Here is a 24,842-nt window from a genome sequence, read left to right as displayed (position 1 = left end):
AATATTTGTATGTATGTAAGCAGTGCAGTTCCTCACCCTGCAGTTGGGATCAGAGAAATTTCTGTGCATATGGATCTGCTAGTCTGAGAGGCAAAATCCTAAACTCAGAACTCGTAACTAACTTTACTCTGCCTGTTCTTGAGGCAGACACTTGACAGTTCTCCACTCATGTTCCGAGTTTGCAATTTGCGTTCGTATGTTTTAAAGCATTTTTGTTTACCTGTAGATTTCCTTGGCATCTTTAAAGTAAGTATACCATAGGCATTTCAATAACATGTCATACCCACATTGCTGTCCTTGAACAAGGCTCATAGCTTTAAACTAGTGTGCTTCTGTTCCATTTCATACAGTCCCACTGGAATTTCCTTTCGAAGTAAACACTCCAAAGCATGTTTTATTACATTTCTTTTTAAGCATTTCAAATTTAAATTACAACAAAAAGAAACCATTTATTGCTCTAGTACATAATAGCACGTGGATATTTTTTTTGAAAGTATTTTAAAACCCCAAGAACTAAAATATTGTTTGATGATTACAGAAACTTTAGTATGATTATACAGTGTTTTAATCTATATTCATTTTATACACAAAGTTCATGAAACAGTAAGCAGCAACTCTGCTATGTATATATATATATATATATATATATGTATGTATTAGCTACAATTAGCAGCCTGATCCAGAAGATGCTGAGCACCCTCAACATATTGACTCTGATCAGTGTTAGATGTCAGCAGCTTCTAGGATGGGGCCCAAAAGATGCACTGGAAGGAGTATGTAATAGCAATGACAATATTTTAATGGATATTTTCTTATGGAATCACTAAGAAAATACATTTGAATAGTCATTGATAAGCACCAGCTCACAACACTGCATTTGGCTGCATCACTTGCACATTACATTTCCTGACACACTGCATGTACAATACATCTAGAATCCTCAGCACAGAGAAAACCAATAGAGTTGTTACACAGCACTTACAAATTACCACAGGGAAAATGTAGTTTTTAGTAGCACTTTCAACAGTGAAGTTGCAATATTCAGTGACTATCTTCCTTATGCAAAGGAAAAATAAAAAGTAGTCAGTGACATACTTCCTGAAATTTTAATACTGGCTTTCAGGTGTTAACAACCTAAAGTGCTTTCATGTTTCATACATTTTTAAAAATTTTCAATTTATAAAAAAAAAAAACCAAACAGAATATTTATAAATTTATTTTATACACTTGCGAATATACAATTTAGTCTATTCCTGTTTCCTCACCCAAAAAATTGGCATTGCCGTCTCCCATATCTCTTTTTGGAAACCAAGTCTGTGAGCTTGCTTCTTGAATATAAGCATCCAGAAAATAGCAAATTCCAGGGATATCACTGGGAAAATTAGGAGGAAGCTCTTCTCTTGAGCGAGGCGTGAACACAAAACCTGGATATTCCTTTAACAACCTGGAATAAAGACAAATCCTCCTGATTAAAAATGAGTCAGTCACTAGCTGTTACTACAAGTACAGACATTCAGTAATCCTTCATGAAAGGGCAGAATCTAAGTTAATATTTGTATGTTGTTTACTGAAAATATAACTCACACCCCTCCTCCCCCCCCTTGATAGCCTATTAATTTATGTGCCAGCACAAACAGGAATATTGCCTCTTCTTTTTGCCTTGTCAATGCTTTCCACATAGGTGCTGTTTTTTGTAAATATTTTCAAAAACTATTTGATACTGAAAGCTAGCTCACATTTGCACATAAACTAGCACCATAATCCATAATTAATGTTTCAACTAATGAAATACTGAAAAGTTTATTAACTAAACTATTCAGATCCTCTTGCCAGTTCTAATAATTCTGCTTTTAAACACATGCATCCAGTAAACCCAGTGGTATTCTATAGCTGAAACACAAATTGTTAATCTGTAGGGATAAATACCCATGACTGGTATCTAAGTTACCCATAACTTATATAATATACCCACAACATAAGATGCCTGTATCTGGTTTCTAAGTTTCCAAACATTTACTTCAATATACAGGAACTGTGCAAGGTGCCATAATGTTTTCAATATGTGTTTAGAACTGGTGAAGGAATCAAAATGAAAAAAAACCCCACTAAACAAGAAGGCAGTTAACACATCATTTGCTCAGGGAAAAAAAAAACAAACATACCACTATAATAATAGTTTAACCAAATTTTCTATTTTCTAGGAACTCAGAGAATGAATTTCAACAGTACGCTAATTTCAAATATTCTCTTGAGATGAATACGCAGCCATGCAGAAACCTACTTATGACACAAGTTATAGGCATGTCATGTGTGGACAAAGTGCCTAAAGGAAAGATGCTGTATTTCCCATGGGAGAGCCTACTAGCTGTCTGCATAATTACATAGTACACATTACTAAAAATTTCTGATCTCAGTGGGCATGTAGTGGCAGGACAAGGGAGAATGGCTTTAAACTGAAAGGTTTAGATAAGATATTGGGAAGAAGTTCTCCCTTGTGAGGGAGGTGAGTCACTGGAGTAGTTGTGTCTGACACAACTGGCAGAAGCTGCTGCTGCCCCATCCCTAGAAGTGTTCAAGGACACACTGGATGGGGGCTCTGAGCAACCTGGTTTAGTGGAGGGTGTCCTTGCTCATGGCAGGGTATTTGGAACTAGATGACCTTTAAGGTCCCTTCCAATCCAAACCATCCTATGATTCTATGATAAACAGCACAGCTGAAGGTCCATACTACAAAGTTTAAACTCAGTTGAGATCAAGACCCTTATAAACTAAGCTGTGGCATGGTTGATTCATTGCAACCTGTTAATTCATCTTCCCTGATTAAAAGAGAATGAAAATGTGTAGGGTTACGTTTAACAGTTCTTCAGGTAGGTTGTATTCTCAAGGGCACTTGCAGCTAGTTTGGCATCCAGTTCACATTGAAAGCCACAGAGCTCAAAAAGAAGCCAACTATATGAGAAGGAAAAAAAAAAGGCAAGAGGTGTGCAGCTGCAGGGTAAGAAGAAAAACTGGCCCAGACAGTCCATTTATCTTAAATATAACGTAAAAAAAAAAAAAGAAGTATCAACTTTTGTTTCACCTTTTTTCTTGGTGCTGCTGATTGGATTCTGACTAAAAATAATCATGGTGCATTCATGAGCAATCAGAGAAAAGGAAAACAAACAGCAGTACTTTGGTGGGGGGGGGGGGGGAGAAAAGCAGGAAGATAACGAACTATTACGGTAACAACTTCAGATGGACATTTTACAGACAGGAAGCACTGTACCTGTAAGTTGTTGGGCTGACATTTATTTTTCTAGGTATACTGCAAGATTCAAACTTATTGGCAAGGGTTACATTGTTTCCAAAAAGGCAATAACGGGGCATTTTAACCCCAACAACTCCAGCAAAGACAGATCCGGAATGAAGGCCAATGCGCATCTTTAAATAAAAGACACAAAATAGCATTATTAAGCAAAATAAAATGGTTAAAGCCAGTTTTATAAATCCATCCTCTATTAAAAAAATATAATGAGCTACTAATATACATTGAGCTAGTAGAGTCTCCTTAAAATGTCTGTATTCTGGTCACCACTGCTTGTGGAGAGGAAACAACTTGAAGTTTACCTTGCTTTTCGCATTTATATTATGTAATCCTTCACCTGATATGACAGTGATAATGCTGGTCTCTGTGGTAGTATATTGATCTGGAAACATCAGTAGGAATTACTATAATACTTGGATGCTTTCCTGGGAGGAATCAGATGATACAGTGTTGTTACACTGGTGACAGTTAATGAATAGTACTTGCTTTGATGTTAAGGTCAGAAAGACAAATTTTAGGGAATAGTAAAGGCAATATATATATATGCCGTAGTTCCAACTGAACTCTATTGACAAGCTCACACAAACAGTAAATCCCAATCCCAGAGTACGGACTTTTGATAATTAATTAATTATACAGTAGTTGAAACATTTTGATACCTCTTCGTTATAACTCATACTCAGATTTTTGAGTTTTGCTTAGCTGGTGCTACTTTCTGTGTTTTTAGGTTCCTTTTTTTGAGATGTGTTCCTTTTCTTATGTGCATTATACAGACGTAGACATTTTCTTCAGAATAGCACTCTGACACAATAATGGCAAGATGTCAGGAAGCTTGCACATCTACTACGTGTGCTACTTTTACATACTGAGACTATCATATCATTATGAAGAATTCACAATTTCTAATTTTAAGTGGAAAAGCAGAAAAGCCTGCAACAAAAGCAAAATCCACCCACACAGCAAAGATAGCTGAAATAATGTACATCGATATACAAGTCTGATTTAAAGTAAGCGGTTTGCAGTCACGCCTTTGACAACTGATACATAAAACGACAGCAGACTGTGTGATATATTTTGTGCTTTGCAAAACAACTAAAGCTTTCATAATGCATTTCATTAAAATAGATGCATGCTTTTGTTAAAAGCAGAAAGATTCAGTTTTCTTTACAAAGCTTCTAGTAAGTATTTATACAATTTTTTTCTCCCTATTTTATTGAGAAATGGAATAGCATTCCTCATTCAAAATTACAGAGGTAGCATTTCCATGGAAATTATAAACATATTATAATATTGTCAAGATGTTTCCAGATTTTTTAAGCTTAACTTAATTCGATATTGTGAAATACAGAAAGAACAACATTTATTTATAATATAATACTGCTCTTCTCTGTGGTAGATGTAGATGTGTAATCCTTTTAATAACCATTTTCTTTGTCTCAGAATACAAATATTCCTTAACTTAAAATCAAAGAAGCCTGAAGTTTTCTAAAGGAACAAATGAACAGATAAATGTTAAAAATGAGCAAATGAAAGAAAGACATAATGAACTGAGACACCTGTATTAAAAATAATAGGACCCTATTGCAGGATATTTTAACTTAGAAGAATGTCCACATCATTTATTATGCATGTAGGCCTTTCTCTTTTTCTCAGTGAGAGGCAAATCTACATCAAAAGTTCAGTAGATGTGTACGTCTTCATTGAAAGGAAGTAGCAAATATAACTACCACTGAAACTAACACTTGCTTTGACAGCATTAACACCATTACCTTATAGTAGTGGCTGAGTATCTGACTGTAAAACAAGAACAGCAACAAAATCCTTTAAAGACGTGTGGATTAGTGCAATCAGAACAGGTCATTGATAGTTCATCTTTATACCTGTGTTACCTCAAGTTACCTCAAGACTTAGATGTTCTCATTGGGTCTGAGAGAGGATTAGTCTCCTCATTAGAAAATGTAACAGAATATTCCATGCCACTCGAAAACTTACTGCTAATGAGAGAAAAACTGCAGTATGACAGTGTGCACCTGTTAATTTCACTGCATTCAAGTTTTTTTGGATTGATTTTCAGATCTTTGTTTCAACTTTACCTTCCCACAAAACTTTAATTCATGTAACTGAAAAGATCAGCTTCTCCAGTCGTACACACTTGATTCGCAAATGTGTCTGAGTTAATGCAATTACAAGAAATTTCCTCAAGACAAAAACCTGAATAGCAACTAAACAAACAAAAATGCCCACTTTAACCATATAAAATAGAATAAAATATATGACCTTGATAGGCTCTCCATGGGGAGACACCACCTCATCTGACAGCTCCATCATCTTCAGGGCCATCAGCGCTATTTGAACAGCGTGTGTTTCACTTTCTTTGTGTAAACCTCCAGCGACACAGTAGGCATCTCCAATAGTCTCAACCTAAACCAGGCATAGAATCATAGAGTAGTTAGGCTTGGAAAGGACCTTAAGATCATCTAGTTCCAAACCCCCTGCCGTGGGCAGGGACAGCTCCCACTAAACCATGCCACCAAGGCTCTGTCTTTGTTCCTTACTGTTAGACTGTGACAAGTAATGGAATAGTCTGTGGGTTCAGTAAGAATTGTACCTACATATTGACTGGGTCTTATTTGTTCTGCTGATTTAAGTCCTGCCCAAATCCTGCAATGTCATTCAAAAGGAAAAACTGCACAACTTGTATTTGTTTGCTAAAATACTTTCCTTTAATGGCTGAGTCTGTTGATTATTTTTTTTTATTGTATCTCTTAAATGTCTTTTTTTATAATGAAGGTTAGGGGAAATAATTTTTGGACTTCTATTGTCCTTTGTCCAATTTAGTCTTCTGTTTCTCTTTCTGCCCTAGAACCCCATAGAAATGAAATAAATTGTGTACCTTGTAGACATCTAGCTCTCCACATTGGTAATCAAAGCGAGTATACAGCTCATTAAGCATGGTGATAACCTGCATAGGTGAGCACTGGGAACAGATGGCAGTGAATCCCACAATGTCAGAGAAAAGCATTGTGACATTACTAAATTTCTTGGCTTGCACAACTTGTCCCTGCCACAGCTGTTGAGCAACCTCTCCAGGAAAAATTGAAAACAGAAGATCTACAGTCTTCTTCTTTTCTTCTTCAAGGGCTTGATGGGCCTGCTCAAGGGTTGCCTTTAGCTTTCCTAACCTCTTCTTCAGTCCATCCTGAGCTCTGGCCTGCTCCCCTATCAGAACAACATCTCTCAATGCATTGTGAATGGGAATATCTGAGAGGTATAATCCACGTCCTGTAAAATCTTCTAGTCTATCCACACAAGGAGATCCCAAGAATAGGATGGCACTGGATTCAAAAATATAGATCATCTGGCCTTTAAGATCCATTACCTGAAACAGTTAAAGAAACAAGAATTCATGCAAAACATGCATGGCAGTGGTTTAGAAGCAAGACATTTTAGAAGAAATACATTTGTCTTAAGCCTAGGAAAATGAGACTGGTCCATAGCCCTTATATTTTCAGTTAGTTGCTTCAAAGAAAGCATAGGGTGCTAAATCATAGGGCTAGCAAGTAAGTTTATTTTGCTTGAGCCTTCTGGTACAAAAGTTAAGACCACAACTTAAACATCCAATTGTGTTTGAGTATCAGTATCAGTTTTAGCTTAGGAAGGAAAGAAAAAAAGAATTTTGTGCATTTTCATCAACTGATAAACTGTTAATGACCATAGTGGTCTCTCAATTTCTGCTAATAACTCTAGTAGTTTCGTTCATGCACTACTTTCTTCGCAAGATACAGTGAGAAAATCTGCTTCAATTTTATCACAGGGTGTTCATTACACACTGCAATTTAAAACTAAAGGCATAAATGGCAGAAATACCCCATTTTAATAATCTAAAAAAAGCAAAATATTTTGTATGAAGTGTTTATATGTCCCTTCTGCATTCAGTTGCGTAATGCGCAAGGTGCTGCAAAGCTCTGCTTAACATTGCTTGAAAGATCATTTTTTCAAGAAAACCTGTTACATGCTAATAGAGATTTGCAGATGTAAATACATGCAAAAGCAACTTAAGAGTCTACTACCCCTTGTAATCATTAAACTCTTGCTTAGTGCAGAAATGGATCTGAGACAAAGTAGCTGGTTAGTGCTACATTTTTTCCAACTTCAGTAATAACTGAGTGAAACCTTTATTACTGTTCTTCATTTAAATTCTTGGAGTGCTGAGGCTGAACAGCTAATTCATCCTGGAGTACCCTAGGTGTATATAAGCTGGAATTCAGCTGAGAGGCAATGATGAATAAAAGCAGTCATTGAATATTCAATATTTTTTACTGTCCCAGGTCATTTGCCACAGACCCAGATTCAGCAAACAGCAAGTAATCCCATCATCTCAAACTAAGTGGGACCTTTGGTGACTGCATCTGATGAAAACATCAAAATATCAAAGCTGCCAAAATACCAAGGCTGAATGAGCACAAGAAATGTCTACATCTTTCCCCAAATCATAGAGCTGTTGTTTCCACATGATTGAGGGGCACTTAGGGAAAGCTTTCCCTGCCACTGCCTTTGTGTTGGAAATTCTCAACAGCATAGTCTGTCATTTGCTTTATCTCAATTTACTGACTTAATCTCAATATATATTTTTTAATAAAATCAAGTTAACAGTCAGATTTTACTTGTCCAAAAGCAGAGTTTTGACTGAATATTCGCTTCAGAAGCTGAATTACATTATGGCTCTCAATAAATCACTGTTCTTCAGTTGTATTGTATGTAAACAATGCAAAGTGCACCATGTTTAGCAGCTATTTTCACTCTTACCTGAAGAAACCAAATTTCTCACAGAAGTAATGATTATAAAAAGTCTCTTACCATGGATGATTTCATATCAGTATTATCCCATCTTCTGACTCGTACAGTAAACTGCATATTTAGCATTGTCATTATTCCACTAAAAGTGCAGCTTACTTTTGGGGTAAGAATTTCAAAATATTCTTCAAAATTGGGCTTAGCTTGAAGTTCTCTCCTGGTCAAAAGTCTTTTTATCCCATTTCCAATCTGAAGAACTGACATATCTTTGTCGAACATAAAATGAAATGGGAAAGTCTTACAGAACATAGAGGCAGGAATCACAAGTGAAGACTGTGGTTTACATGGAGATAAGGAAGGTTTTGTACTTTTAACTTGTATAGAGTACAGCAAATAAGGCTGATTAGCAAACTCAGTGCAGTCATTATGGAAACAAGGAGGCATGAGCATCACTTCCACCTCAGTTTCATATAAAACATGAGCTGCCGCTTTAATAATACCAGATAGAATAAGACTTGTGATTTTCTTAGGAAAGAAATAATACACATTTAAGAAGTCCTGATCTTTCTCCAGGCATAATATGGAAGCATCTTCCAGTCTGTCCTTTTTTCCTGCTTCTTGGCTGTGACCACTCTGCTTGAGCAGAGTGGTGAAACTGTTCAAGAAGTCCTTAAGGGTTCCTCCAATAACACCTAATATGTGTTCATCCTCTTCATAGCATATTTTGAATAGCTCTTCACCAAGAGATTCTCGTAGAGTCTCCACAGGAACACCTGCATGGAATCACATTTTAGTCAGAACTGCACTCATCACACTGAATTGCAGGCTAACCTCCACTAGACCAAATCAAATTAGCAATATCCTTCCCTGATCCAGCAAGGTCACCTGAGGGCCCTCTCATTTAGAAGTCCTGCTGTAACCAAAGACATAACTCGTGGTGTCTGGACAACAGGGACACAATAAGCTGTAGTTTGGAAAGATCCAAGACTCATGTTCTTTGTAGAGATGTAGACAGAATGAATGCACATTTTGGCACAGGATTTAACCCAGTTCCCTTAGCTCAATATAAAAAAGTAAAATAAGAATTTAAAAACTTAAAATAAGAACACAAAACAAGAATAAAATAGGATCTGTGCACCCACACAGATATAAGTACTATGCCTGATCCAATAAATTAAATTACCCTAGGAATACTCCAGGACACTTGAGGCCTGTTGGCACAACACAGCTCACATCTTTGCTAGAAATTTTGTTTTAACAGCACAGCTGCAAGCAGACTGATGGCTGGGAATGTTCCAACTCCCCAGCTGTTACTGGGAATCATTTGGAAAAGTGTTATCTGTCACAGGCCAACTGCATGCCAGGACCAGCTTAACAGTTCAAGTGTACAAAAAAAACATGTTTCCGTTTCCTGGAAATGTTAATTTACTATTACAGATGTAGCCAGAGAGTTCCCTATTGCAAATTACAGCAGTTCTCTTCCAACAGACTACAGCCCTTCAGAAGAAAAGGATCAGTGTAAGACTGTAACTTATTACTGAACGTATGTTTCAGCTCCCTCTAGATGTTGGGTTTTAGGGGTAGATGATTCTATGACATTTCAAACTTGAGAAACTCATCTTTTTAGCTCAAATTTTGACACTCTGAACTGTCAGTTGCTGAGATCACAGTTTAGCCTCTGTGTTGCCAGCATCACTGCAGCCCTTACATAGAGGAAATTATTTCTTAGTAGCAACCCTAATTCATATATACATATGTTATTTTACATACATAACAGCTGAAACCAGGACAATAATATATACGTATGTTTTTATATATACATATATTATTAAATGAGCTTACATTACCTGCTGCATTAGCATGATCACTGATTATTTTTTCAAAATCTTCTCTGTCCCCAGTTTTTCTGTAAAGATCATAAAAATATAAATAAATACTATGAAAAGTCAAGATGAACATTGTAAAAAATAAGAAGTAATGGCAGTTACCTACCCCGTCTTTAATGTGTATCAACTAAACCTTGCTGATCAAATAGGCAGTTATTCATTAATTCAAAACAGGGTCTTGGTAGGATCTTAGATTATCCTGTGTATCTGTGATAAGTTAAAGTCTTAGTGGTTTGAGCTCAGATAAGGATTGAGGCCAAATGCTATGGCCCAACATTGATTAAAAACTCTTAGGTTGCAACAGTCCTGTTTTTTCATTTGATTAAGGTTTTTTGCTTGAAGCCACAACTAAGTTTCATAACACATAATATAATTGGAATTTATATTCAAGCATTTATTTTAATTACATTGCATTCAATTCAAAAGAGATGAGAGGGCATTTCTGTTTTGAGAGGAAATGCCAGTAATATCTGTAAACTTCAAAATTATTTGTTCATTGGTAGCAATTCAGATTCTGTGATACAAAACTGCAGCCCTCTGAGGTCAATGAACACCTGCCTGAATACCCAACCCACAATGATGAGAAGAACATGTAGCTTAGATTAACCTGCATATAAGCAATAAGCTTTTGGTACATGCTTCCTGGATTTCTTCATTTGAAATATCGTTGATGTATTTATGTGCAAAAGCAATACAGATACTTAGATCTGTTTTACATTTGCATTATTACATCATTCAGAGTAGCACAATACTTTTAGGTTTCAAACTAATATGCCAGGAAGCAACACATAATTAACAATAGGGAAAACATTCATAACAATATGCCAGTCAGCAATTGCAATGCACATACGACCAGCTATCTTTGGTTCAGTCTATGCATGTAAACTGCTTTGAAAAGATGAAGTATAATTTAAAAGATACATTGCAATTATCCATTCTTATCATGGGGAGCAATAGTGTAGTTTTCAGCCTCATCTTTTGTCCACTTCTTATTTTTTGCATTCAATAAATTGAATCCTCAGTGTGTAACAAGATGCTAAGAAATTCTCACTCCCTATGAGGCTCAGATGATTAATACTGGGTTAGTACTAAGGAGTGCTGAAAATCAAGCTGAGTTCCTCAGAAACAGAAACAAGAAGCCAAGTGAGCCCACTGAAAACATGTATGTCAGTATGTGTAGCACATCATTGTCCAGAAGCCAATTTTTTTTTTTAATATTAATTGTTTACATTTAAAAATCTTTTTCTGGGATCTTAGAAGCCTTGGGATAGAGCTATATACAAGCACATCTACCTTTCCATTTATACCTGAGTACTCTCTGACTTCCTCCAAAACGCTTGCTCATTTTTCACAGTTGCTGCCTGTCTTCCTGCACAAATGGCTAAATTTGCTCATTAAGTCAACTTTATGAGTGATATAAATGTTTGTGAATATTTTTAAAATAAAATCACTATTAACTTATGTTACATGAAACGTTACACACCAGTGGGACACGATAACTGAAAACAGATTCCAGAATCCCGATTCCCAATTATCACTCCAGCCCTTATGAACTGTCTGCAAAACAATTTTGCAATGAAGTGAATTGCAAACCCATTACACGTACATACCTGGTTTCTTTTATTTTGTGTTTTGCGAGTGTCCTCTGAAGTGCAAGATTTAGTCTTTCAAACTGGGGAATAAAGAAAAGGTATGTTGATTAAATGTAATTGCTGAAAATTTAATCATAACATTTTTATACAGAGAAGAATTACTTCACTGTCCTTGGGACTAATATCCCAAGTTCTTTACTTGTGAGGGTTGTGAGACACTAGAACAGGTTGCCCAGTGAAGTCGTGAATGCTCCATCTCTGGCAGTGTTCAAGGCCAGGTTGGACAGTCTTAGGTGGCATGGTTTAGTGTGTGGTGTCCCTGCCCCTGGCAGGGCGGTTGGATCTAGATGACCTTAAAGTCCTTTCCAACCCTAACTATTCTATGATTCTAACAGAAAAGATAGTCATATTCTGCATTATGCCCAGAACGAAACAGTAAAAAGTAGCTCTTCTACATAGTAACTTTTCTTGGAATATTAAGAGTTCATTTATTTTTTTCAGGACAATTTTCAGAAGTGCAAAGATTGAAATTGCAAAAGGTAGCAGAGTTTCAAATGCAGCTATGAAAGATCAGTACAGCATTCTGTGCTTCAGATTACCTCATTTTCTTATTTCAAGACTACGGCATTTCAAGACAATGTTAGAATAATTATATTCGTACAAAAAGAATAATTTTGGCTATGTATGCTGCAAAAGTAAATATCCTCCAGATGAAAATTTAGTCACTGTAGATAACCTTTGTAAAAGGTTTCCATAATAAAAGACCCTCTACAGTACCATGAAGACTTATTTATCTTAATTTACCTCAATCCCATGGTTCCATATTCTTCCTGTAGTTCCTAATTGGAAGAGATAGAATACTTTCCAAACATGCATATTTCAAATTGCTGGGGCCAGTAAAGCTGTCTTATGTGTGTAGTTTCTTGAAATTCAAACTTCCCATAAAGACAGGGTCATAGACTAGTGCCATGACACAATTTGGCTGTGAGGCTTGCTGTGGTCTGTTTTATCTTTGGTTCTCATTCCCTGAAGAAACTAACATTTTCTATTCCATCCTTTACTTTCTGTATTTTCAAAGGAAAGTCTGCACACTCAAAGAAAATATCATGTGAAAGAAAGGCAGTATATTCCGGAGACTTTTTCCAAGCAAAAATCTAAACTGAGTAACTGTTCTACCCTGTATATGAACACAATGTATACTACGTCTGCATATAAACTGGTACAGTAAGTGGAATACCTTCCAATTCATTACTTACCAATGTCATCTGTATTTCTGTAAACACCCAAAGCATAAAATCAAACCATAACACATACTACACTATCTCAGATTTAATCAAAACTTATCCTGGATGCACTATGTCCTGGACTTCCACGCACAATTCACTTTTTCATGGGGAGTTCCTGAATCAACTGGGGCTATAATGTGGCCCCCTGTTTTAAAGTTTCTGATTAGAAAGATTATGTTAATTACTGATGGTTAAGTAAGGCACTATAAAGTATCTAAGCAATGAAAAGTATGTTCTGAAATAAGCAAAATCCTTCTACAGAGAACTGGGACTGGCAAGACGATCAGGACTCCAAATCAGCATGAGGACAGATTACTATACTTGGGCAAAGTTCCAATGAGTATGACTTGAATAACTGGAAATAGCAGTGACAGTAATCTTGAACTTCAGTAGCTCCTGGGGTAAATGGTCATAACATTCTTGACTTTGCCAAGCTTTTGTTGCAGCTGATGAACTAGCTTATTGGGATTATGTAATAAACAGCCGCATATATCTATACTACTCTTTAAATTAAAAAAAAACCCCATGGTTATTTCATTAAGAAACCCAACAACAACTATATACTAAAGAAGCAATATAGCAACACTGACACCACAGAAAGGGCTCTTTGCCAGTTCAGTCTTGAGTTAAAAGTCATTTCCTTTATGTATGGAAAGGTCAGTTTAAAGGGATGAATTTCTTCTGTAAATGCAGCAGAGGTGAAAAGGGGTCTATCAAAAAATGTATGTAGAGTTTTAGTGAAAGAGTAATAGATGAAGAGTTGTGAAAACAGACCTGAAAACAGATTTAACAGAACTCCAGCATTTTTAGTAAGGAACACTGAACACACAAACAACAGAATTGTAATTAAATGAGTATACAGACTTGGCCATTTGCTATTTGTAGCCCCAATATATCACAGCCAGTTCCTTCACACTTTCAACAGAATTTGAGGCAAGCCCAAGTGTTGAATATTATGAAGCTGCATTTTTCATGTTCTTTTTACAGAGATAAACCATATTTATCTCCACTCAAGCAAACCACTGTGCATGCACTGTATCTGTTTTCAGCTGAGTTGAGCAGAGACATAAGAATACCTTTGTGGTATTCTTATGTCTCTGCTCACAGAGGTTTTTAAAAATAGTATGGCAGGAGGTTAGCATCACAGAACATGAAAACAGCTATTTTAATTTTAATGTACTTAGCAGTATGGATTCACTTAGTTGAATTGATGAGGTGACCACATAATTTACATAATTAGGTAACAAGGCAGAGTTTCTCTAATTGCATCTCTAAAGCAAAATAAATTGCTACAGAAATACATGGATTTTAAAAGAACAATTAAAATGATTAACAGAATGTTGCCAATACAAGGCAAAGCTATAGGGAAATACAGTGGAAGGGATGGTGTGTATAAAACTGATTGTGGCAAAATTGTATCCAGAAGGAATGGAAGAGGATGAAATGAGGATTTAAACTATACAGAACAACATAAGAACACAAACTCTGTAGTCAAAAGACTTCCTAAAGGTTGGCATAAAATGCTTTTTTAGTATTTATAACTGAATGCTATTACAGTATTATTATGCAGTATCTGTTTACCTCAGGAAAGATTAGTTTGCAGATGCTTTCAGTTAATGTGTGCAGGTACACTCTACTTCTGCTTGTTTTCCTTTGTGGAAGGTTTCCGTGAGCATCTTTTTCATGGACTTCTTTGCAGATGGGCAAAGCTGCTCTAGAGCTGTTTTCTGCACAATCCTTGTCACACTCCTCAGTAATGTGACTTTGAGTCAGTAAGGAGAAAGGACATTCCCCTGTGATCTTCAAGTCTTTCAGTTTTGTACAGAACATACTGTACGGAGTCTCTCCTTTGAGTTTGAGTACTTGGGTTTGTGTTTAATGGTTCTCTTCTGTTACCAACAAGAGCAGAAGATGCCAGAACAGTAGATAAGACAGCCACTGTGGAAGATTATTGGTAGCTATAAATCACCACAGGAACAAATGTATGCGCCTGCAAAACAAGAGGAAAGAAAAGAAAATTAAAAACATTTATTTTCTCTTAAATTCCCATGATGTGCCAGTTTTATCCTATGTGCATTACAACAATGGCTTTTTCTAGGACCTTGATCGGGAAAGCACTTAAGCTCATGTGGCATTTTAAGTATATAATCCCTACTGACATCAGTGCTTCAGGTAATTAAAGCTGCGTGCATGGATAAGTTCTTGGCTGAATTTGGGCTCTAGTACTTAAGGCAGAGAAGTTGTTTTATCTGATGTATCTTTCGTCACATTGATGGATGAAGCTTCCGAAACAGTAGAGAACAAAATTCTAATGAGAAAACCTTTTAAATTCTTCATAAGCAGCTATTAAAAACTAAGTGATACGGCACAATGAAAATGATTTGTTATGGATACTTAAATTTCAATTTACTTGATGCCCAAGACAGCCTTTTTGTATCAGAGAGATGTATAACTAAAGTTAGTACTTGTACTTCTGGAACAGAAAACCACCCAAGACCAAAGGTTAGCACATTTGGTAAAAGCCACTGACTGGTGACAACTACCCTAATGGGAATTTGACCACATAACTGAAGTGGCTTGGAAACACCAAGGGATTTTTGTGCTTTTGAAGGTGATACCTTTCAAACAACACATTAAAAAAAAAAAAAAAAACCAAAAAAAAAACCCCTGAAATTCTCATTTTAGTAATTTTAATAATAAATGTTTGTTACATGTATTTGAGGCTGAATATGAAAAATGTTCTTCCATTAAGGGCTTTATTTTCTATTAAGTGTATTTGATTGAATCAGATCCTCTCATGCTCATATAATACTCGAACAAGGTAATCCTTGAGAGCTTTTGGCTCTCTGGGAGCAGCTGATTTGCCTCTCTGGAGATATGGTACAATAACTCCTACTTTCAGAGGCACTATGGCTTTAATCAGCCTGTGAACCACACTGCTTATTTCTGCCTCTGAGACACCCAAAGGGCTTTTAGGGTCACACAGCAACTGTACCAGGGTTAAAAATAACTAATTCCCTGATACAGGTTATGAGCTGCTTCTTTTGAAACAGCTGGAATGAATGGCACAGCGGAGGAGTGCTGCAGACCCAGCACAAGTGGCATGAATACAAGGAGAAACAGGAAGAGGCTACTTTGACTGGACCTCATGCTGCAGAAAAATCTTTGGCAGAAAAGGCCCTTTTAAAGTATACTGTAATACTGATGCTGTCAGGCCAGCTTCTAGTGGACATCTATCAGAATTATTAAAGTATTATTTTAAGAATCAATAAACACAATGCTAAGAACAAGAGGTTGAAGAATGTTTATATAACATTCTGTATTTCTGATTTCAGTTTTTTCATAGAAACTAATATGTTTCCACTGCATGGACATTAGTAATGCTTTATTTTTATTACTGAATACTGTTGTGCAGCAAATGAGGCAGTGAAAAATTTCCAGCAAGAACCACACTTTCAATACATAAATATATGTTACACTTTTTCTTTATAATGTACGCGCATTATATACATGTAAAATTACTTTTATTCAGGAGCCATTATATAACCTTGTATTACTTTACATTATTTAACCTTTGTATTACTAAACAAGAAAACTATTTCTCTGTTTCTAGAAGACAATAATCTGGAATTATCTGGGGGTTCAATTCCATGACAGCATGTTGCATTTTAAGGAAATTACATTTGATGTGGCAGGTAGAATCTGAAGGAAGTGATGCCATTATTTTACACTTGGAAAACCTGAAATCTTCACAAGCTGCCAAGTGGGAAGGAGAGGTCCCAGAAGATTTTGTGGTGGAACTTACGTTCAGGGGCAAAATGGGCACTGATGTTCAGACAAAGCTGATGGACATGTACCTATTGTGTCTGCAGTTTCTTTTTGCAGTACAGCCTGCCGCCCTTTGCGCCACAGGACACTCGCATTCGACCTCTTCCAGCCCTGGAGGGGACTGGAATTTATGCCCTTGCTCTGAACATGACCCTGCGCCCCTTCCAATTGCAGTGTACAACAAAATCATCACTGATGTGCAAGGAAGTAGCAATCCCTCATGTTCCTACTAATAATACTGTTGTACAAAACCAGTAGAATTAATGTGCGGATCTTTAAATTCCAAATAATGATGACACAGTTCCTGAGGAAAGCTTCCTACAGAACTATTTTTCTAAGTACCCTGATGTTCTTGTTTTCCCATAAACAAATGGGATGGTCCTTTGTGAACATTTATCCCAGTTCAAAACCAGTATCTACAATTTTCAAGCAGTGAGCAATTCAAAACTCTTGCTGACCTCTGCGATGGCAAGACCTCCTTAATCACATCTTCAGAGAAACAAACTGGAAAACCTAATTCCATGACCTTCAGAGGATTCAAATACTGAAAAAAAAACCCCAAACTGAAAAAAACCACAACCAAACCAAACCAAACCAAACCAAACCTCTCCTGCATGTACTAGGTCTTCCTTTATTAAAACATCAAGTTTGCATCTGGTATCCTAAGTGCATCTTGCCCTTAATATATTAACTAAAATTCAGAAAAAAGTCTACTGTGTTATAGGGAAACCTGTCTCACTCAAACAGTAATTAGACAGTGTTTTTTAAAGTCTGACAGGAGAAAGACAATGAATCACCAGTGTAGAGTCTACAGAAGGAATTCCAACAGTATAATGGACCTTAAAAAGAGAGAAGAAAGATGGCACACATCACAGGTTAAGTCTGACATTTGCAGCTGTGTTTCAAGAATGAGGAACAGCAGCCCTCCCTTTGTTCACAGTGTTTAAAGACTAAAGACATTTTCTAATCATAACAAAAAATATTAGGAAACATGGGAAAAGTTTCTGGGTTTAATTCCTCTCCAAATATGCTTTGAGAGAGCTCATCCCAGGGGAGCAGCAGTGTTTCATGTGAATTCTCCATCACTGCCATATTAATTGATGTCATATTTACCTTGGGAAGCAAATTTAAAATTAAAATTAAATAATCTCCTGTGAGATCAAACTACAAGCAACCAATTTATTCAGTGCCTGGCTGAATGCAACATGGCACTGTGCCACTCAGAAAAATGAAGATGACTTTACATAGTATAGCCATAGCAGCAGAATAACTTGAGTGCTCAAAATGCTTTGTGCAAACATTTAATTGTACATTTCCATCTATACTTGTCATAAGGCCAAAATGCCTTCCTGTATGCTTATTTTTACTAGTTGATTTTGAATATTTACCTCTGCTAGAACATTTCCTTGACAGGGCCATGAAATACAGTGCAATGAATAAACCGTACAATAAACCCCCTAATATTAATACAGCCATTTATAAGAATTACCACTTGTTAACAGTAGCTAACGATAGTTTATAATCTTAGCTTATGTATATGGCACAAAAATCAGATGCAATATTAAATACTTTTTACTTCAGAGTCCCTTGCTTGAGGGAACAGAATATGGTATGAGGCTACAATGTCACTTCTTGTTTTTAATCACACGTATCACTTTGGTAGTTGAACTGCTGCATGTTGAGCAAGAATTAAGAAAAAAAAATAGCTTGTTTTGCAGCAGTCAGAAGATACCACTGACTGGATCTACCCGTCTTCAGCACAAGTGTGACTGCAGTGCTTGCAGGAGCTCAGTGTGGTCTGGGAGCCATTGCCTTAGTAGAAGCAGCTGTTAATTTCTAGCTTGCCCTTACGAAGACGGAGTCTTGCAATTCCCTCTCAGCTCCAATCATTATGGGATGCAGAAATCCCTGCCTTTTGCCCCTTGCTAGTCATTAGGCCTCTGCACAGAGCAAGGCAGGAACTTCTACCCACAGGCAAAACACAACCAGCTTCTAGCAAGACAGGTTAGTACCCATCACCCTATTAGTAGCAGCTCATTGTGGATTCAGTTGTTGTGCCTCTCAGCAGACAAATACAGGGAAAATAACTAAATCCTATAATTTTGTCTTATTAATCTAAAGTGCAATATCCACACTTTATTTTTTCTACTTCAAGTGCTGTGTGTAGCAACAGAATCAAAGCCCTTGTGATTTGCCTGTTTCCAAGGATTTTAAGGAGGCTTCTAAAATACTCAGAGACAACTGCTCAAGTCCGCATCAGTAAGTTAATATTTTAAGAAGTCAAAGTAAGTATTTCTTAGGTTTATTAAATTCTGTACAGATAAGAAGCTTTGGCTGGCTGCTTCGTTGTTAAAACGCATTCAGAGGGCATACACCTTCAAAGCATTAATTTGGGTATTGCTGCTTTAGAGAGCACAAGATGTAAGTAACTGGAGCAGATAGGCAAATCTGATTACAAATTTCCTAGTGGTAGCGGGTGATACCTAATAGAAAAGCGCAGTTGTTGACTTAGGTTGAGGACATCTTGGAAAAAATGTGTCCTTGTGAAGAGAAGTGAAATGTTTTCCTGCATCTCCCCAGTCAGCAACTAGCCCATCAACTGAAATGTGAGGATGCCTCATTTACCTCTTTCCAGTAATTTGGTCCTGTCATTAACACAGTAAATACATTTGCTAACCTACCACGGGACAACCGTGTCATTACACAAGAATCATTTAAAAACCGTATCGTGTATAACTTGTATATTAGGAAAAGCGCACAGTAGGGACAGGATTTCTAAATCTGCAGCAGCAACATAAATGTAATTAAAATATTAATCAAACCATATCGCATAAGGAACATAACTATAGAAAGAAATTGCGAAGCAGAGGAGTTGAGCTCTAGGAGATCCCAAATACAGGTGACCATTCAATCCTAAATCATGACCACCCTCGTGTAGATACTGGCATTACTTATACTACAACGTAGTACCCTTTTTCCAGCAAGATCTAGCCTCTTTCATGACACAGATTTTTGCTACTTGAGCAAAGGCAGTAACTGATGAAAAGGCTGTTATCCTCTCTATACATCAGGATGAGACATAATATTGGACAGTGGACTTCACAGTAATTTACTGATACCCAAGAAATTGCTAGATTCAGCAAATTCCACTCTAGCTCTCAAAAAATGCTTTATCAGGCATCAACTTTTCTGCTTGCTCCCACAAACTTCCACCCTTCTTTTTGACAAGTCATCCCTAGTGCTCATCTGTCAATATCCCAGAGCCCTTTGGAGTAGTCTTACCATTTTTAATCCAGAGCACTAATTGCCATTGTGCGCTGTGCAAGCCCATGTCCAGTGTCCTTACAGCTAGACGTAGCTCTGCCTGGGGCTATTTCTAAGGTAAGTATACTCAGAAGTTTTCTGTAAATCACAGAATACTTTTGATAGTAAGGAAATACGACAGGACACCACAGCACTTACTGAACTATCTTATGGAATTGCAGTGATAACTAAGCTAAGTACTCACTATTTTAACAGTTCAAACATTTTAGTAAATCTAAACTCATCCCAGTGACTGTCCTATATGACTGCTTAGGGCAAGCTAAAAATCTAGCCCTTGCTTGCAAGAAAGACTTTCTCCCCACATAATGTGGAATTTCCTCACCTTTCCACCCTTTTTTCAAGTGTTTTAATAAACAGAGAAACACAATCAAGTGTTTCCTCTGTGCTCCAGGTTGAATGGATTGTGACCTGTGCTATCTATAGCTACAAAGCCAGGAGATGAAGAAAATAATTACCTTTGTTTTCAGAGAAGAAAATAAGTTATCTCCGTTTCCATCCTGTCCTTATTGTAATCAGCAGAAAATAAGTTTCAAGGAATACATAAGTGAACTTCAAAACTGCTAACACGTCTCATTTTAAGGTCATTATGAGACAGACATTTCTGCTGCGACAGGACAAGGAAATGGCCTTAAGTTGTGCCAGGGGAGGGTTAGATTGGGTATTGGGAAACATTTCTTTACTGAAAGGGTTGTCAAGCACTGGAACAGGCAGTCCTGGGAAGTGGTTGAGAGACTTTCCCTAGAGGTATTTAAAAGATGTGTAGATGTGGCACTTAGGGGTACGGTTTAGTGATGGACTTGGCAGTGGTAGCTAATGTTTGGACTGGATGTTCTTTAAGGTCTTTTCCAACCTATATGATTCTGTGATACTATAATTCTATGATCTGTGTGATATGATCTGTAATAAGGTATCTTGATATTGAAAACTGTTCTTAAAGACAGGGGAAAATCCTGAAGTGTCACTGAACTTCTGATACTGATTTTGTGACTGACTCATTTCTCTCTAATGGTCTGAAGCAAATCCCTGGACCCAAATATATCCCTGGGAGAAGCCCAGACTCCAGATGTGAAAGTTATATTGCAGACACATCTCTGCTTTCAATTAAAGGCACAGGGGGAGTCCTAATTACTGCACCCATGTTTTGGCTTGTAGCTAGAGGAAGGACTGATTCCCAAATGTTGTTTATAAAATATATATTTGTCATTTTAAGTATTGCATGTACTTTCATAGGGTAAATATTTTTCCTACGCCAGGACCAAATAACAGGGAGGCATGCTGAGAAGATAGCGTGGGAAAAATACTCTCTTCCTGTGAGTCAAAACCTATCTGTGAAAACACTCCAGAGCAAGCCCAGCAGGCAGCCTCACAGCACCTGATTCTCTGCTTCCCTGCTCACACGCTCAGGCAGAGACAGCAGCCTTTGGTTGTGGCACATCTTCGGACCCTCACCCCAGTTTGAAGCATGGCTTGTACCACCAGATAAGCAGCTTATGATGGAGATGCTACCCCTGAAAACCCTAACCTGCTTACACTATGGGAGCTTTTGAAGGTGAATGCTCATGGGCATTTTTCCTGAGGCAGAGTCAACGATACCTCACAAACACTAAAAATAACCTGCTGTATGTAACCACAACACATTATTTAGGTTGTTTGGTGTTTTTTTATAATGAGAAATCCTGCTATTGAACTGACATAACTGTTGACACCTCAAGTGACCTGGGTACCCAGATGAGGAAACTATTGAAACAGAGGAGGTGCTGCAGTGAGGACAGGCAAACCAAAAGCAACCCACAGTGTCTGGAAACTATTCTCACACTTTAAATTAATATATTTTAAATATAGCATTTAAACTACATTTGCAGTCCATGAAAGCACAGTACTTTCATAAAACTCATAAGAAGAAAGACAAGAAATAAATTAATGTCTTCAGAACTCTTTCATTTCAAGAATTAAAACTTGTCCTGAGGACATGTGGTATTTATGACAGTTATCAGGAGTTAAATGTAAAGACATAAGTCTTGCCTACAGCAACTGGAATGTAAATTAGAATCCACAAAAGGAGAAGGGCTGTGCTTCTACAATATGAAGTAATTATCAACAGTTGTTCTTACTGGTTCTTTACAAATACCTACTTACAACTGCATCTCTCAAACTTACTGATGCATAAAACTTCTCTCATATAACTGGACCTCAAACTTCAAATGCCCACAAAATCTGATTTTTATTTAATTCATAGATCAAACTTTTTTTTCTTTAGAAGCAGGGAAAGTAAAAAAATACTTGCAGTTATCCTAATAAGAGCAAAATAGAACAAGTTTTTATCTCACACTACTTTTTTACTGAAATTTTTAGCTAACATTCATGACTTAGCCAGGATTGCTGCATCATGTAGAATAAACTCTTTAAAAAATCCACCTTTCCAATGCATTAAGTAACTTCTCATTTGAGAACCATGGTCTGGATTAACTGTGAAGCATGATGATAAAATAATTATCCTACTTCTTCAAAGACACTTATCTTGCTGAGACTCCTACATGCATGCATTCATCTGATTGAAATTCAATGTGGGTAACTACTTCCACAACTGACACACAGGTTTGCATAAACACCATTATTGTTGTTATTTTCCCAAAGATACTGAAGCATTGTCAAGTAATACAAAACATTGATTGTAGTGTGGTATGACAGTGCTTATGGTTAAACATTCCCTTTGTGTTCACAACTTGAAATTATAATGAAGAGCAAGTTTTATAAATAAAGGTCCCTGAATTCTGTATTTCTTAAAGAACTGCTTGAAAACTAGGTCTGTAGAAAGCAAAGTGTTTCATTAGTAGATTTCAACTGCAGAGTTTTCTGACTGAATATTTGCCACCTGCCACTTCTGTTTACAATGTCGACACAATCATTTTTGCACTGAAAATCACTGACAACTACCTTTCAGGTTTTTTAGTTAAGCACTCATGCCAACTACCATTAAAGTCAATAGCTGGCTTCCAGACATAGCAGAAATAAGATTAACCTAACAGGTCTGTGACTTTTATCACAGAAATATTGATTTTCATCTCTCTTATTTCTGAAGCCAAATAAAGCCCAGGCTTTTTTTGTTTTGCGTTTTCACAGGTTGCTGTGCAGATGCGATGGTAAACACCGAACTGAGGTATTTGAGATTCTGGAGAAGTCAAAAACTATGTATGGAAACCTAACAACAGGAACTTCTAATTAGTGAAAATCATTTATCCCACACCACCAAGGTTATGTCCTTGTAATTTTTCTGATAGAGAAAAAATATATTGACTAAAGAAGAGTATTCAACCGGAATAGATGAGTGAAAAGCTGTTTTCACAGCCATCATGCAGCTACTGATTCTGTTTTAGCTAAAGCCCATGGCAAAGAAAGCAGCTCTGAAGAAGAGGAGAAATCAGCTACTCTCCCATTTGTTCTCTTCCATGGTATCGGCAAGGCAGGACCAGCAGGCACCTCCTTTTTTATTAAATGCTTACAGAGTTTCTGCTAGAAAACAGGTTTAAAATCATTTAAATTGCTGATTTGGGCATGTGCATTGTAAATGAGTACCTTCATTTTTTATTTCCCTGATTGGCCTGTCATTTTTCTCAAAATGTAAGGGCAGCTACAGCTATTCACAGCCCATCCCTTTCAAAATCTGCCAATCTAAATAAAGATATGAGCAGTGGATCTTACCTTTGAAAATCACAGTTGCAAAGCCTATCAGCACATCCTCTGAGACTGAATGCTCTAGGAATAAATTACAGTTCCAATTTCCCTGTTGAGCAGATCACTTAGTTGCTTTCTAATACTCCTCTGGAAAATACAGCAGATATGTATTTAAAGCAGAGAAAGGTAGGCAATTATGGTAAATATATAAATTTATATTATCTTTGAAAACACAGGCTTCTTTTTCACTAAAATTATGAAGCAAAGATGAGAAGTTTTGTGAAATACTGAGCCTGCACATGTGGTATTAAGAGAAATTAATGCTGTTAATTAATCAGAGTAAATATGCCCTCAATGACTAAGGCTAGCCTGATGTTAGTGTATACCACCTCTATAACAAAACTAAATAGTATAGAAATCAAGACGCAGATTTTGGCTTCCTGTAGACTGTTCAATCTGTGATGCTTGTTATTGCCTCCAGTGCAATTGCTGTGAGTTATCAGAGTTACTGATCCTTCAAATCCTTCCATTCAATTTATTCTACTTCTCTTTTAAGCATGTGAAAGAAATCAAATTGCACAGATTTCTCAGATTACTTTTGCACAGGAAAACGTCAGCAAATGCAAATGACAGCAGCAGGGAGAATAAGCCATGCAAACATAACTCAGAGATAATGCCATGTTTGCCACATACTCTGTAAGTGGAACTTCCCCTTGGCCTTGGTGGCAGTTTCATGTAGAGACTGAGGTGAAAATGTGGCCCTGCAGAAAAGTAAGCTGAAAATATCTATGGGTCATTCAGCTTTGACACATCTATTAAAAAGTGAAAGGACTGTATGGGGCAGACTATAGCAAAAATCTAGGTTAATCAGATCTAGAAATGTGAGATCCTTTTTACAGGAATTTCTTGTTTAAATAACACTTACATTGAAAATCAGAGGATTATTGAGGCATTAATGCAAAGGAAAATACATGATATATATGCTACGTCTCCAAACCTTCAGTAGTGCTAAACAATGAAGATCCATCCTTAAGTCTAAAAAAATACTATCAATTTGAACCATAGAATAGTAGAAGCCTCAATCAGTGCTGCTTCCCCAGTTACAATAGATGCATTTAGAAAGATTTGTCATGTCTTAAATCATGCATTATAGTGA

At 36.8% G+C, this 24,842-nt stretch overlaps 1 protein-coding gene across 2 annotated transcripts in view; it reads right to left on the bottom strand.

Annotated features, from left to right (window-relative positions):
* Positions 1 to 374: 374 nt before the first annotated feature.
* The window catches only part of GUCY1A1 (guanylate cyclase 1 soluble subunit alpha 1), a 35,258-nt gene continuing 10,790 nt past the window's right edge, over positions 375 to 24,842 (bottom strand). The window contains exons 2-10 of one of the 2 annotated variants that reach the window (XM_065693308.1): positions 23,714 to 23,833; positions 14,444 to 14,852; positions 11,595 to 11,656; positions 9,946 to 10,004; positions 8,162 to 8,871; positions 6,198 to 6,683; positions 5,582 to 5,725; positions 3,266 to 3,420; positions 375 to 1,444 (exon numbers count right to left, since the gene is read on the bottom strand). In XM_065693308.1, coding sequence (XP_065549380.1) covers positions 1,243 to 1,444; positions 3,266 to 3,420; positions 5,582 to 5,725; positions 6,198 to 6,683; positions 8,162 to 8,871; positions 9,946 to 10,004; positions 11,595 to 11,656; positions 14,444 to 14,692 — 2,067 coding nt within the window. In that variant the 5' untranslated portion in view covers positions 14,693 to 14,852; positions 23,714 to 23,833 and the 3' untranslated portion in view covers positions 375 to 1,242. The remainder of the gene's footprint in view (positions 1,445 to 3,265; positions 3,421 to 5,581; positions 5,726 to 6,197; positions 6,684 to 8,161; positions 8,872 to 9,945; positions 10,005 to 11,594; positions 11,657 to 14,443; positions 14,853 to 23,713; positions 23,834 to 24,842) is intronic. The other variant, XM_065693319.1, reaches the window with a different exon arrangement.

This window comes from Lathamus discolor, chromosome 1 (assembly GCF_037157495.1).
Source record: "Lathamus discolor isolate bLatDis1 chromosome 1, bLatDis1.hap1, whole genome shotgun sequence".
NCBI classification, from domain to species: Eukaryota; Metazoa; Chordata; class Aves; order Psittaciformes; family Psittacidae; genus Lathamus; species Lathamus discolor.
Note: the sequence above shows the minus strand (reverse complement) of the source record. Positions and strands in the feature narration are given on the sequence as shown.